Here is a 16,422-nt window from a genome sequence, read left to right on the forward strand (position 1 = left end):
ACGTTCATCAATTGCCCTCAGAGGATGCGAGGAAAACAATTTGTCACCTTAAACACCGGCAAATGACAAGAGCATGATTGGGCACTTACCTTGTCTTTTTATATGAAGTGTAACCAGACAGTTGATAGGGGAAGTATCATTTTATAATATTCTCACCCATAGTTGAACAAGAAATATTGAATTAAAATATCATCATTTTGCAACTCACAAGGAATTAATAGAGGATTGAGGACTGACAGCTGCTTACATCAAAACAGAGTGAGCCTTGTCCAAGTGGCTCAGGTGGTTGGAGCATCGTCCCAAACACCAGAAGGTTGCAGGTTCGATTCCTGGTCAGGGCATGTATGGGAGGCCAGAGATCAATGTTTCCCTCTCTTTTCTCTTTCCTTTCCTTGCTCTCTAAAATCAAGAAACATATCCTCGGGTGAGGATTTTTTTTTTTTAATGGTGAAAACTGGACCTGGTGTCCCTCCTAATGAAACAATACATCACTCATATCCTGTGAAGAAGACTCAACCTGACTCAAAATGAGTCTCAGGACCCAGCTGCTGATTTGCAGAAAACTCAAAAGACTGAATCGCCATGTTAAGTTGTACCGGGACACTTAGGACAACCCAGACTGTCTGGGTTCTTCAACAGATAACAGTAGTCCCTCTCTATATCGTGCGATTCACTTATCATGGCCTCCCTGTATTGTGGGATTTTTAAAAATACATTTACTTATTGCGGATTTTTCGCTATATCGCAGGATTTTGCAGTATTGTACGTACACTGTAGAGAAAAGAAAGGGGTAGAAGGAAAACCTATAGATTAAAAGATTTTCAGCCTGGGCCAGGTAGCTCAGTTGGTTGAAGCATTGTCCTGATACATCAAGATTGTGGATTCGATCCCTGGTCAGAGCACATATATAAATCAACCAATGGATGTATCAATAAGTAGAACAACAATTCAATGTTTGTCTCTCTCTCTCCCTGCCACCTCTCTAAATTCAATAAATTTTAAAGCAAGATTTGAGTGACCCATTTTTTTTTTAATGGGCAAGAATAAACTATAGTGTCTAGGGATAAACACCTGAGTGATAAAACGATAAAGAAATGAGAAGGTGTGATTACTGTAAGTCAGACAGTGGTTACTTTGCAAGAAGGGGCAGGCACAGAGGAGGAGTTCTGGGGTAGCCGGGGGAGTAATTCCGAGGCCACTCATCTTATTATAATAACTTACCTAGCTGCCCACTTGGTTTGTGTGGATTTCTATGTTTTACCTTACCTTAAGGAGGTTTGTGAAATATCTCCCCCCCAAAGCGTGTTTATTTACAATTTCTGATGGAGACCTCCTATTTGTGGCTTGTCCAAGTTTGTCATGACTCTCCCGTGCCACGGCTCTGGGGCCTGCGGTTGAGTAAGTTTTCAGGCAACTCAGTACCACGTCTGACGTTGCAGAACAAAGATGTATGTGCTGTTCTCCTGGCCTTCGCCTGGGCATGATCTCATTCATTTGGGAAAAGCAGCTGCTTTTGAGAAGCAACCCCTTTACACGATGAGAGGAAATGGGGGCTGGGACACCCCACCCAGCTTTCCTCCTCGCCCTTTGCAGCCTCTCAGACACTAACATATACCGCCCGCCCGCTGCGGATGACTGCCATTCGATGTCAACTCGATTCCTCCCAGACTTAATCCACAGACCAGTCAAAACAGGCGGCCATGACATGGGGAATGAAACACGCAGTGGGCAGGGACTGAAATCCGGTGTCTCCACCAGCGAGTCCTCTCGGCTACCGGGCCAGGGCCAGGCCACTTAATATTCCTGCCTCCAGCGCCTCCAGTGGAAATGTGGGCAGTGATCTATAGGTGGCCGTGAGGCTTGAAAAAGCAAACTCTACAACGGATGTGGCTCACACTCCCTCCATTTCTTTCTCTCTGTCATTCCCTATGACCTCATAATGGGTGATGTTATCACTCAGCCCCACCCATCACAAAAACGGCCCCAAGAGCTCAATGCCCCTGAATGTCCCTGTAGCCAGGCCACTAGGAAGTGGGGGATTGGAGGGGCAGAGTCTTGAAATGTGAAGGCCTCAGGATGTGTCAGAGCCATCGGTCCCCAGAGTGCCGTGCTGTGTCCCTTCTGAGGAGCCCGGGGTTCACGGCCATCTTCAACAGATGCCTGAGGAGTAGGAAGGAGGAGACGCTGGCAGGTCTCTGCCTGCTACCCCTGCTTCTTCCGGAGCTGGCTGCATCCTCTCATCTACTTCTTGATGCCCTGCGTAAGAGTTTATTTTGCAGGTTCTGAAAAAATAGCAAGTCGACAATAACAGAAATGGAACTGTTCTAATTCTCGTGGTGCAGATGGGAATAAAGGCCCAGGACACATAAGTGACCTGCTCAATGTCTTTCAAATAGTGACAGACAGGTTCCACACCATCGCCCTCTCCAAGTCTCTCTGGGGTGTCTTACGGACAAAAACTGGAACCAGCAGCTGGGTGACCAGGTATGGTTGTCACCTGTGTGAGGGCGCCCCGTCAAGGGGACACAATGAACGGGAGTGGGTCTATTTTGCGTCATCTACTCGGCACGACAGTGTGGTGTTGGCTGACCTCAGCCCTGGCCACCAGGAGGATCAGCTCCATGGGACAAGTCGCACGCTTTTCTCCTCTGATCCCTTGCAAGGCACCTTCCCAGGTCAGCCACGTCTCAGCTTTGCCGGGAAGACAGCGGCAAGTTTCAACACCCACAGACTGGTGCGGCCAGCGAGTTTTTCCAACACGCCGCGTCCTCTAAGGTAGGTAGGAATGGAAACTGTATTAGCTCATCCAGGCCACTAGGGTACCGTTCAGGAAATGACTTCCTCCGTCGCATTGAGTAAATTACTGTGGTAATTTAGTAAAAGTAGGCTACTCCTTGGTAAATGAGTGTTTAGGGGCAGTAGCATCCTTAGCTGCACAGAATTTAGCGAGTGGTACCTTAGTGAGCTAGGATCCTAATGGCCCGTCTACTGATACAAAGGACAAAGCTTTCGTGTAAAAAAAAGCTCAGCCGAATTATAATTCGTGGAGAAGGGAGAACAAAGGTCCTTGGGAGGTCAAAGGGTCCTCCCTATATTCTTCAAGGACAACTCAGCCTGATACAGCTACACATGTAAATGTCTCTGGACTGGACACAAGATCCAGAAAATAGCACAGCCTCCCCACTTTCAGGAAAAATCAATTTGGAGGAAAAAAAGAAGGAAGGGGATTTTTGCATGTTGATACAATGGGATGTTTAAAGACACCACACAGGAGGTTTCTAAGGGATTCAAATATTCATAAACACGCAGATAAGAATGACTGACTTTATAACTGTTCCAATATAAATTCTCGTTAACATGCAAAGAATGCCCCAGGGAACCTATAATGTGATTCCCCTCAGAAGTTGAACAAACTGCTATGTAAATTATTAGCTTTTAATACTTTCTATATTAATCTTATACATTAATTAAATCTTCAAATGGTACTTTCTGTTCTGTTGGCAAACTCCCTTCAGTCACTATTAAATAAAATGTCATTTCTTTCTTCCTAAAAAATCCTTAAAAATAAAAATCTTTTACAAATGCTGTAATATACCAAAAGATTTGAGAAAAATCTGTCTTTGCTAAGAGATGCTATAGCAAGTCAATTCCTTCTAAAATAATTAATTTTCTTGACATCGGTGTTTAACTAGTTTTTAAATCTTCTTTTAAAGGTGGGGTGAGGAGTGGAGGTGGAAGAGCATATGGATAGGATAAATGGTGATGGAAAAAAGGCAATAAAATTAAAAATTAAAAAAAGAATCCACCGATGAATGCATCAATAAGTGGAACAATAAATTGATGTTTCTCTTCTCGTCTTCTCTCTCTAAAATCAATCAGTCCATCAGGCAATCCAACACCCATTTACTCCCTCACCACCTATAGGTCAGAAGCCCTATCGGCTCAGCTGGGGCCACAGCTCAGGGCCCCCCAGGCCGAGGCCAGAGCGTCAGCCGGGCTGGGTTTTTATCTGAAGGCACAGAGTAAGAATCCACTTCCAAGCTTACAGAGGAAGCTGGCAGAATTCAGTTCTATGCGGTTGTAGGACTGACATTCCAGTTTCCTTTCTGGTTCTGGGCCAGGGGCCAGGGGCTGCCACATTCCTTCCTGTGTGACCCTCTCCATCTTCCACCAACAATAGCACCTAAATTCTTCTTCACCGAGGATGTTTGTCAATTTGAGGGAGAGAGAGAGAGACAAACATCAAGCGAGAGAAGCATTAATTGGTTACCTCCTGTACATGCCCCAACCGGGGATCAAACCCGCAACCTTTAGTTATGGGACGATGCTCCAACCAACTGAGCCACTCAGCCAGGGCACAAATGTTCTTTTTAAATGATCAAGGTCAATACCACTGAGGTTATGCAGTGACTACATAAAACTGTATAAGAGGAGACACAACCTTCCACCCAAAGCTGGGACAGCTCAAGTGGTAGAACTGGAAGTCATCACAAGACCTCGTGTCAAAGGGTAAAGGTCAGGGCACATGATAAGAGCCCATGATCACGTGAAGAGCAATAAACAAGGCATGCCTGTATGAACAAAATTCTATCAGTATTTCTTTGGATTTCTGGTTGACAAATAGCGCAAACAATCCTGTGCATAACAGTTTCTAATGTACTTTATTTCTATCCTTTGCCATAAGAATCTAATGACTGTAATTATTCTAAAGCATTAATATTTAAATGAATTAAGAGTGTGCTTGTAATTGCAGCATTTTTTTGCTGATTTGTAAAGAATTCTTTGTTTAATGGAAATTAGCAAACAAGGCCAAAAATGGTCTTAGGTGTTAACTGAGGAAGGAAATTAAAAGTTCATTCAGAAGAATGCCGAAAATTATATCCTTTGAGAAGAAACTTTGTCGTAAAGTTCAGACACCTTCCCTGAGGTTTGATCAGCTGACCTAACTTGTCTGAGATTATATTTTAAAACCCGATTATAAACAACCAAGGGGCATGTAATATTAGGTTGAATATTATAGTTCAGCAGAACATATAATAAACTGTGAACATGTGCACAAATTTACAAGTGTTTCAGGCTGTAATACACAGAAGTCATAAAACCATTAATGGCTGAGAGTCTCCATTTTACTATTAATGGTTAAGCTCAGGGACATTTTTAAACTAGTGTAAAAACGTATTGCCCAATGGAATAACTGATCTTATCCACTTGAATACAAATATGATCAATGACACACTCATCAACCTTGAAAACACTAGTATTTTCATTTTTTTAAATCCTCACCCAAGGACATGCTTACTGATTTTTAAAAAGGGGGAGAGAGGCATTGATCAAACCTGCAACCCACACATGGGCCCTGACTGGGAATCGAACCTGCAACCTTTTGGTTGGACAATGTTCTAACCGAGCCACCCGGCCAGTGCAAAACACAAGTCCTTCCCACGTCCACGTCTGCCTAAGAGATCAGAACGCTGTTTACCTAAAGAAAACACGGATGCATGATTGAGCGCTTGCAAAGCTCGTCTACCTGCTCAACCAAGAAGTCCTGGCTTCTGTGCTCACCTTTCATCCTCTCGTCCCCCGACCACCGTGGGGACACTGCCCTGCCCCACGTCCTCTCTCATCTTCCACTTGGTCGTTGCTTGTCTTTGCGCACTGAGCTCCAAATGAGGAGGTCCCAGCAAGCAGAGCCTCGTTCAAGGCCCCAAACGCCACTTCCAGCGCAGCTGCTGAGCACTTTCAATTGAGCCGAAATGCAAGTGGTGCTCAGCTACCTGGGGGGATTCTTTTTATTTTTATCCTCACCCAAGGACATTTTTTTCCATTGCTTTTTGGTGTGGGGGAAGAAAGAGAGAGAAATAACGATTGGTTGCCTCTCATACATGCCCTAATTGGGAACCAAACCTGCAACCTAGGCCTGTGCCCGGACTAGGAATCAAACCCGCAACCTTCCAGTTTACAAGACAATTCTCCAACCAAGCCGCCTGGGCAGGGCCCGGGTGTCTCTCCTAACTGACCATCACACTCTCTATGGGAGGTGCGGATCAGCCTTTCTGGGGAGCACAGAACATCAGTGTATGACCCCCAGCTTTCTGGCTGGAGACTCTCTAGGGAACACTCACACCCCTCTGACCCCACCTTGTGGGAGCAAACCTGGGTTGGTGTGTCAGACCTGTCATGAAAGCCGAGTTTGGAGAGCTGCAGAGATGAGCCACGTGGACGTACGGCTGGCCGATGAGCTGGCCGGGGGCTCTCTTCCTTCCCCAGCAGCTCGCCAGCCGCCAGGCCAACCTTCCCGGGCACGGGCTGCAGAAGAGGAGGCCGGGTCCCACCCCTCCTTTGAGTCAAGATGGTTGAGTATATTCAGAGGATCTGCTTTGAATGTCTGAAGCTTCAATACATGGCCCATCTGCATTATGCAAGTACAGACGTGCGTTTAGGGGATGTTAGGAACATGCTTCAATCATCTTTTGAGGGAAAACAGAAGTTGTTTTTGGATTTGGTTGTCTAATCAGCACTTTCAACTTAACACGTCCAAAAACAAATCCTTACTCGCTGGCCTCCCCAGCTCTCTCTGAGCCCCGGGGTGTCACTGGTGGTTTAGGGCGAAAGTCGAGCTCCCCAGACACCCCCACCCCCACCCTGACCTAGACTGCAGCGGCCCCCTGACAGGTCAGCCTGTTTCTACTCATCTGATCAATGCTGTTCTCCGTGGAAAGGCTCGTTGGTGTTAGGCATGGAAATCAGATCGGGCCGGTCCCTGCTGAAAACCGCCTCCTCCCCTTACGGAAGCAAACCGGCGGTCCTCCGTGTCTGCACGAGCTGGTCGCCACCAGGTGTCCGCCTACCTGCTGCCCTAAAAGCGTTGTATCCACCGCAGCCCCGGCTCTGCTGCGGCATCACGGACGTGTAACACTGTGCTGTGACACAGGTACAGGCTGTGACGTGAGCACAATTAGGTTCGTTATCGCCCATCTCGCGTGCCTGCCTTCCTGTCTCTGTGCCTGCCAGGCTAGCTCCCGGCTCAGAACCGTGCACCTGTAACGCCTCCTCCGTGGGAAAGCTCTTTCGCAAGATCAAGCCCGAGATTGGCCTCCCTGGACATCGTACGCTTGCTAAGGCCACCGGAGGCACACACTGGGTGGGTGAGACCACAGAAATGCATTCTGTCACCGTGCGGGAGGCAGAAGTCCGAAATCAAGGTGTGGTCTGGGCCAGGCTCCCTCTGAAGGCTCTGGGGAAGAACCTGTTCTGTGAACTCCCTTAGCTCCCGAGGGCTCCTGGCAATCCTTAACGCTGCTCGGCTTGTAAACGTGTCAGCCCCACTCTGCCACCACTGCCACCTGAGTTGCCCCTAAGTGCCTGTGTTTCCTCTTATAAGGACACCAGTCATGTTGGATTGTGTTATGAGCTCACCTTAACGTGATTACATCTGCAGACCCATTTCCAAATAAAGTCACATCCAAATTACATGTATTTTTGAGGCGTGCAATTCAACCCATAACTACGTCCTCTGCATGCAGAACCCTGCTTGCTTTATCGCCTTGGCGTGTTCTTTTCTCCACATGGCACTTTCAGCTATCAGAAAACATGCATTTGGCTGTCCCAAAAGAGAACAGCAGCTGTTGAAGTTAGACTTTCTACCCATTTCCCTGAAAACTGTACAGATGAGCAAAACCACCCACTGCCCATGCCTGCAAGGCAGAGAAAGAAGATAGCTAAAAATAAGGGTCCCGCTAAAGCAAGACTGCACAATACTAATGAAGTGGCACGAGAAAAAGCAGTGATTTATTTAAAAAACTGCCCTTCACTCTGTCAACAGAAGAGGGAGCCATTGAGCTGCAAAACCAGGTCCCCACACAGACCCCCCTCTGCCTCCATCCATCCTGTCATCCAGGAAAATGCAGCAAAAACAAACCAGAACCAGAACCACAAGAACCAAACAGCCAGACGAAGTTATATGAACCAAAAACTTTAAATGGTTATATTTTTGCCCCAGTCATTTATTTTCTTGGAATTTAACTCAAGAAGGAATAGAAGATACACTTTATAAAACTGAAAAAAGCTTAGCTACTTAATGCACGATATTCCTTCAATCATGACTCGCCCACATGAAGGAGTCCCGTGTGCTGGACATTGGTTTAGAAACACGTCTGATATCAGGGAAAATCGGGGGAGGCCCTAAGTGGCAAGTGTGGGTTAGTCCATAATACAGTCGCATGTTCCCATGTCATAAAAGTGAACACAAAGACAAGAGAGATACACCAAAATATTAACTGTGTTGTCTGGGGATAGGAAAGTAGATGTACAGGTTTTCCTTGCTGATGATTTTACTCAGTGCTATGTTTTATAATTAAAAAGAAAATACAAGCTGTTTTTCAAGGACAAAAGAAGAAATATTACCCAGCACATGCACGTATTGTAGATTTCAGGGTGAAGCTGCTGGAGCCGGGAACAGTCAGGTTCCACGTGCAGGTAGCTGCAGACGCAGGCTGCAGAAGGTGGGAGGAGCTGGTCCCATGCATGGGTGCCCCTCAAGGGCCGGTGGGTGCCGGGCACCTTCCACTCCAGCCGGGTAAACGTCCCCAGCTCTGGGGCCCGGACGCCAGGGTTTCCAGTTGGTGAAACAGCTTTCCTCACACACATTCACACTCAGACATACACGTGCTCCCACACCTGGTCAACTTCCCTGCAGACCAACCGGGGTGGAGTCCAGACCCGAGGACCCTCGCACAGCATCACTGGAGGCGGCAAACAGGTCCTGGTTCTGAAGGATTCGCTCAGCTCACCCAAGGCGCACCCAGAAGCAATCCTTGTCAGGTTCCTTCCCGGCTCCTTCTGAAGGGACGGGGCACTGCCCCCGGCCCCACTCAGCGGCCACAGGGCCAGGAATGGACCGAGCAGAGATGGCATCATTGCCCAAGAGCCCCTTACTTTTTGATGACGTGCTGACTTCAGTGACTTGTCACTCACCCGTCCCCTGATAACGAAGCGCAGGCTGCACTTGGGAAGCAGTCTGCAGGGGCAGGAGCTGAATTCTATAATGCCTATTGGGCACGCACTGCTTTGCTGACAGGTGACATCCCAGCCCGTCCCAGTGTGCATAGGACACTCTCATCACAGCTGAATTTGCAGATGCCACTCACTGCCAAGTCACTAAGACAAAGTTGACAGCATCTGCTCCTGACGAGACTGACATGCAGGTTTTGAATGTCTCATTTTGAAGCAATTTTAATCTAAGTTAAGTGTGGCTTGTCAAATTTGCCTCCAAGTCAGGAGCCCTGGCTGGGGCTGTGGGCTGAGGGGTGAGAATGACAATGTGACCGGCAGGCAAGGGAGTGGGGACAGATGACAGGAACAAAGGGCCCAAGGCCCCAGACAAGGCTCCAGAGCTGAACCTGCCTTGCTGGAAGCGCAGGGGCTCTGGAATTGGACACGCCAAGGGTCTTGTAGGGGCAGCACGGAATGCGGGTTCCAGCGTCAATTCCCACCCACTGGCTTGTTTGGGGAAGACCTAGAGTCCTCGGGGTGGAGGGACAAGTCGGGGCACTGCAGAACCTGGGTCCTCACGGGGGCTGTTTGTGGACACAGGGTGCAGCTTTAAAACTGAATATGCCCTTGACCTACCCCACCACCGCTTTATGAAGTTGCTAGACTGGAGTTCTGTTGTGGCCTCTGTGATAAAGCCACGTGCAATCATTCCACCCCAAAGAGTACGAGGGAGCCCTCTTTAAGAAAGAGTACTGAAGGATGGTAGGAAATTCTGGGGGCCCCTCTCAGGAGCCTGTGGAAGGGGTCTCCCAGGCGCTGAGGCTGCTCAGCGGCTTCCTGCCCGTGGAAGGCTGGTGTGGAAGGCCCAGTCCATTTTCAGCAGTGTGGCTTTGGTTTGCTTTGCTGACCAGCATCTGATGTTTCAGCTAGGCCTCACCTAAAAATTGGTTCCAGGTCTGAGTCTGTGCACTCACCTAGGGCGGGGGCAGCTGGCTCTCTCCGGGCAGGCGACCCCAGTGGAGCCCACAGCTTCAGAGGCCAGGAAGCAGACACCCCCCTGCAAAGGCAGCTCTTGGTGCCCCAGAGAAGCCCACCTTCCTCGACTTTCCCCACGGCACGCCCACTGTGGCTTCGCGCGGCGGCTTCACCAGGTCCCCGAGCAGCATCCACAACTTTTAAGGTCTTGCTTTTTGGAGGAAATCAGTCATCAGCTTTTCAAAGGGCTCCTTGATCACCCCACAAGGTTCAAGGAGGAAAATCTTAAGAAAACCAGCACTGCATCCTTTTTTTTTTTTCCCTCTTGAAAATCGGATTGTATGGGAAATTCCAGTTACCCAGAATGGCTGGGCCAAGGGGTTTTCTGGTTACTTTTGCACTGAGGTTCATTGGAAGTTACCACACATGTGCTTAGAAAGATGTTATTAAGAAACTGGACAGAAGAAGTCTTTGCAAATCACATACCTAACAATGGATCTAACAATAGATCTGATTATATGGAAGAACTCTCCAACAGTAAGAAAAGCCAATTAAAAAAAAAAAGTTTCATTTACTTAGAGACAGGGGAAGGGAGGAAGAGGGAGAGAAACATCAGTGTGTGGTTGCCTCTCGCGCGTCCCTAACTGGGGACCTGGCCCACAACCCATGCATGTGCCCTGACTGGGAATCGAACCAGTGACCCTCTGGTTCGCAGGCTGATGCTCAATCCACTGAGCCACACCAGCCAGGGCGAAAAGCCAATTTTTAAAAATGAGAAAAGACTTGAACACCAAAGATGATCTTGGATGCAAGTAAGCAAAAAAGATGCTTAACGACGTGAGTCATTAGGGAGACACAAATGACAACCGTGAAGAGCCCACAGAGTGGCCGGAATAGGACATGATGAGGGGGCTGCTGGGGAGCACTAAGGGCTGTGAGTGAAGGAAGGTACTCTGGGCAGCAGGCCAGCGGTTTCTCACAAAGTCTGCAACTACTCACCAGGCAAACCAGTGACCCACCCTCGGGTTTATCAGATGAAAGGAAAAGGTAGGTCCACACAAACAGCTGTACACGAATGTTCACAGCAGCAGCTTTTCTCATAACCTCCCAACCCTGGGAACCAAAGTCCCCAGCTGGGAAGGGGAAACTGAGGCAGTCACAGTGTATCAGCGCCTTAAGAAAATGAAACAAAGTGCACTAAATCTACATCACCTCAGAGCAACGTCAACAGGGGTGGCGGGAAGTGAAGGTGGCAACCACAATGGAGTAGCTGTAGCCATTAAAAGTCACTGAAGTCACTGTCCTCCCCCAAAAGCAGGGACACGAGTCAAAGCCCATGGTATAAGGCAAGAGCAAGATACAGAACCACACACACACTGGTTCTAAGAAATGTGCACGCGCGCACACACTCATGCGTGCACACCTGCTGATGCTGTGGGAGGCCGCCTGCAGGCCACACGCCTATCCCCTGGCCCTGCGGCCAGGTCTCCGTGGCCGGCCCTGCCCACCCACCAGCACGCACTGGCCACGTGCACACACGTCACACGCGCCCCGCCAGGTCCGACGTGGCAGGATTCAAAAACAGGTTTATAACATTGCACAAAACTGGATATAGCGGGCAAACAGACCAAACCAGCACTTTTATTTTAAAAAGTTTTATTTTGCAGATTTAGAAATTTGAGATTTTTTTTTAATAACCGCAAAAGAAATTCAGTCACACCTAATGATTAACAGAATGTAGTGGTGTATTATCCAAACAGAAGTCGTGCTGATGTGCCGTAATAAATTGTCTATTAGTAAAAAAATACACTTTAGGGCACAGTATTGTATCACAAATTACAGTAGGGATATTTTGCAAGAATTTAATCAAACTAGAGAATTCTGAGTAACTGTATCTTTTAAATGCAGCACTTAAAAATGTAACAACTCTGTGCATTCTTTTTTCTTAAAAAAATGACCTTGTATGTGTCATAAAAATGCTGCTTTATTGCTGCAGAGGTCAAAGTTCAAGGCTCAAGAGGTACAGGAGAGAATACAAAGGTAGCCTTAAGAAACTTGGTTTTGTTTATGTATAAAAAAAAGATAAAGTTTATAAAAGTTAATTTACAAACCAAGAACAAAAGTGGTATGCACGCATTATGTACAAGCATCCTTAAAACATCAAAATTTTCAAATGCGTAGCCCAAAACAAAACAAAAAAAAAACCCACCACTGCCCCTTGCCAAAAAAAAAAAGGTCCCTAAATCCATTATTTCCTTCTGGGTGATCACACATTTCTGAGACCACCGAGTCCACAATTTACTCGACCTGCTTCATGATTCAGTATCTGGATGCGCACAAAAGCCATGGAAACTTAGTAATGCACTGAGAGAACGGCCTAAGAATTAAAAACAGGAGGGTAAGGCATTCCTGCTGGTTAGTATGTCTGGTGATACGGTTAAGTTATATATAGATCCAGAGAGGCCACGGAGCCAGTCACACGCTTTGGTGTCCTTCCCTAGGAAAAATGGGTTTTCACATACAATCAGTAATTGTCTTCACTTGACACCCACCCCCCGCCCCAAAGCTATAAGTTCCCCTTGCTGTACATTTCTGTTAAATCCACTACACGGGTTATATACTCCAGGTGCATTTTAAGAATGTGTGCATATTACCTCATGCATAATAAAATAAAATGTGTATGCCAGGCTAGGGCCACAATCGAGGGGGCAACAGTGTACTTTGGAAAGAACAGAACTCAAATGCACCCCCTTTACTGGCTGGTATTTTAACGGAAATCAATATGTGAAGTTAAGCAGTGACCCTAAAAAGGACAACGATCGTTACAAAGCAGAATGTCTGACCCCCACGCCGAGGCCAGCAGTCCTTCCGGCACAGACACGCAGCCCGCAGCAGGTGTGCCGACCACGGCCCGGGAGCGCGCTCCCTCGTCTTCATCAGTTCCAACAAAATGCTTAACACTAACAAACCGGAGCATCGATTCTAAGGAAAGCATAATACTTGATAGAGTGGTTCCATTTAGATTTAGTACGTTTAACCCAGGTTCACATTATTTAATCAAGTCCCTATAGTTTAAGAATTAGAAGTGGTCAATCAGGACAGAAACGCAGTTGGCTCCAACAAGGTAATTTGGGTCTCCCGGAAGACACTTGTTTTGCCAGGTTTTAGGATCGCCTGTGGGAGAAAAAGAAGTTCGCGTCATATACAGTTGCCGGCTGTAATGCTTTGCAGTCATGGGGCAAAGGTGAACACATACATTTAGGTACAATTTTCTCCTCTTTTCTTTTTCATGTTGCACTCAGACCCAAACTCGAAGTGCCAGATGATTACTAGAATTAGTGCAGAGCTCACACGGTAAAGGCATAAAAATGTTGAATTACTATACTGTAACCTGGAACTATTATAACTAAGATAATACTGTGTACAACTATACCTAAAAAATAAAACTCTTAAGTGCTATATATTTCAATGAAGACCCTCTGGAATCTAAGGATTCAAAACTATTTCAGATTTCTCTTTCAGAGTATTTTCATGTTCATGCTTTCTCAAAAAATGAAGGAAAGGTAGGGCCCATACACCTGGGATGATTCCAGTTTGCTTGAGTCCATCTAATTATTGACAGCATCTTTCTTCCACTTTCAAAAGTCTGTACAATAATTATATGATCACCCATTTCAGCTGAGTGTGAGAACACATTTCTCATACTCAACTACAGACCAACAATAAAACTGTGAAAGTTCCACAGAATCTGGTTTCTGAAGACTCTTCTCTTTCAAAAAACAGGGCAAAACAAAACAAAACATCAGTAAGTATGGAGCACAGCTTCTCAGCCCTGACCCTGGCAACCAAACCCTGCGTGGGGCCGCGCGTGACAAGGCTGACCCTGAGTCTGAGGCAGGACTTGGGCCCTGGCGATGTTAGTGATCTGGTGTCTGCGGCAGAACGGCCTGGGGGGAAGGCTGGGGTGCCCGTGTGTCTCTGGTTTCCAGGGTAAGTGAAGATCAAAGCTGCTCACTTCCGCTTCCCTCCCAGGATCAGTTCTCAGCCGGGAGACAATGGCTGGAGGAGCTAGTGGGTGGGGGCCAGGGAGGCCGCTGAACATCACGGCACAATGCACAGCACAGCCCCCACCACAAGGAATTACCTGGGCAAAATGCCAAGAGTGCCAAGGGGGAAAACCCGCCCTCCAGGACGCTGCACGTCACCTAAGCAGACCGGAGTCATGCCTGGCTCAGCACCGAGCCCAAGTTCTGAGTGACCTCACCTCTCAGATACATCGTGGCTTACACATTACTGCAAGATAAACCACTTAGACAGTAACTGTTTGGAAGTAAATTTAAAAAAACGTATCTTTAGGCTCAAGTTTTCTAATAGTCTAATTTTTACTAGGGTTAAGTTAGTAGTTATCAAAATCTACCCTTGACTTCTTGAACAGAAATTTACAGTAGCCAACTCTTCTAAAGCCATATAGCATTTGATAAAGGTATACCTCTCTTCTCGGTGAATATACTCAAATTTGAAACAACTTCTTCCTGTGTTAATCTAATAAAATAACATGTTTTGTGGCATAAAGCACCGGAATAACAAATGGAGAAATCACTTACGCTTCACATAATAGCTAAAAATGTCACTTATAAACAAGTAACTACCACAGACAGGTATTTTAAGGACTGCCATCCTAATCCGGTTTACAGGGCAGTCAGAGCTCATGCTACAACCTGACTTCTAGAATATATGGTTTAAATGCCATTTTATTAATTAACTCATTAATTCAAACTAATAAAATGTTTCTCAGGAGTCCCTGAAGAAATAGCTTTTCTATCAAGTTAAAATTTATTAACTTTTTCCAGAAAATGGGGTTTCTTGTGAAATACATATTTATATAAAATTTTTTGTCTTGCGTAGTATTAAAACATTCTCCTGTAATCTTTACACTATAAAACTCTACTTCCTGCTGCTCTATGCTAACACTGTATAATGCTTACCTGAGTTATAAAAATTCAGAAGCAGGATTATAAATTCTTACTTTTCTATATCAGGTTCAATTAAAGTGATCTACAGCAAAAATATAGAAAGTTCCAACCAGTACCTGACTTAGTCACCCACAGGAAGTGAGAAATGAGAAAATGCAGCGGAAGCTTTGAAATTAGATCTGAAGAATAAAAGCCACTTAAAAATAGTGTGTATAATCAAAGTGATTTAGAATTTTACACTGAAAAGCCAGGGCCAAGTACAAGCACAGTTGGAAGGTCTTGTGTCTTTCAGGCTGCCCTGGTAGACACACTTTGTAGACTGAAAAATTAAAGGAAAGTAACCAAAAACAGGAATTGCATAAAGGAATCAAGTCATTTTAGTGAGAAGGTGAAAATGCCTATGTACGGAGGACAGTTATCCGTTCTCCCAACGCAGCCTAACAATTCTGACAGAAGAAATGATTGGGTCGAAGACCAAGAGCCAACCCTCAGCCAAATCATCAGGTGTAAGAGGCGGCAGCCTCCCCCCCAGCCCCCGCCCCCACCCCGGTCCGTGCAGCACAGAGGACCGCAGGGACAGAGGCGGAGGCTTGCCACCAGCACGGGGAGCCCCATCAGCCCGGGGACTAATCAACGACAGCACCCAGAGCCCCAAAGGACAGAGTGAAGACAGCATACCCGACGAGGAGTCGGATGATTTTAGAGCAAAAGACCAACCGTCAGGAGTCATGGACGCACAGTGGGGCAGGCGCAGCTCCACGGGCTTCAGGAACTTGAGGCCGTGGGGCCCACACATCACCAGCGGGCTCAGCAGGGTCTCACCTGGAGGCAGGGAGGGGGGTTAGGGGTGGTCCTCCATCCCCAGGGTTCTCCTCGCTAATGGCGTGCTTTTAACGCCAGGCAGGGGTCACTCTCTGCAGCAGCGCTGACTCAGAGAAACGTTGCAGAAGCCACGGAAGTCATTTTCAATATCCCAGGGGCCACTCTGACCCACTACGTCCCCAATCACGTGGACACGTCACCAATTCTCCATCTTTGAAGCGGATGTGACCCTCCTAGCACACCTGAGTCTGAATCAGCCCCATTTCAAGCAGCCGTAGAGCTGGGGGCACCTGCCTGCGGTCCCAGGCTTCTTAGTTTACGGTACAGTCAGGCGTGCTTTTTACATCTTGTGTTTTTAATGCTACAGACTTGGCTTCAGGGGCTCCTCCGGGGCCAACACATGCTAGTGTTCTGGCAAAACGTAGCATGGGAGCTGAGGCGCGCAGGGAGGTGCCGCCTGAAGAGTCTACAGGAGATCCCATTACTGGTCATCATGTCATTCTGACAGGCCCGGGGCGACAGGGGAAAGCCCAGCACCCCCAGATTCCGTAAGGAGCCCTGAAACACGGACCCTTCACTCCCCTGTTGAGTGCTCACCAGTGCTGGGTCTGGGGAGGCAAGTCAGACCTGCCCTGAGGGCTTACCTCCCACGAGCAGGTGG

General features: G+C 47.1%; 1 protein-coding gene across 1 annotated transcript in view; it reads right to left on the reverse strand.

Annotated features, from left to right (window-relative positions):
- Nucleotides 1-11,605: 11,605 nt before the first annotated feature.
- The window catches only part of TJP1 (tight junction protein 1), a 79,837-nt gene continuing 75,020 nt past the window's right edge, over nucleotides 11,606-16,422 (reverse strand). The window contains exons 27-28 of the mRNA XM_090263564.1: nucleotides 15,657-15,761; nucleotides 11,606-13,140 (exon numbers count right to left, since the gene is read on the reverse strand). Of these exons, the coding sequence (XP_090119690.1) occupies nucleotides 13,046-13,140; nucleotides 15,657-15,761 (200 nt within the window). The 3' untranslated portion in view covers nucleotides 11,606-13,045. The remainder of the gene's footprint in view (nucleotides 13,141-15,656; nucleotides 15,762-16,422) is intronic.

Source organism: Furipterus horrens, unplaced genomic scaffold (assembly GCF_987537825.1).
Source record: "Furipterus horrens unplaced genomic scaffold, mFurHor1.1.pri manual_scaffold_16, whole genome shotgun sequence".
In the NCBI taxonomy this organism is placed as follows: Eukaryota; Metazoa; Chordata; class Mammalia; order Chiroptera; family Furipteridae; genus Furipterus; species Furipterus horrens.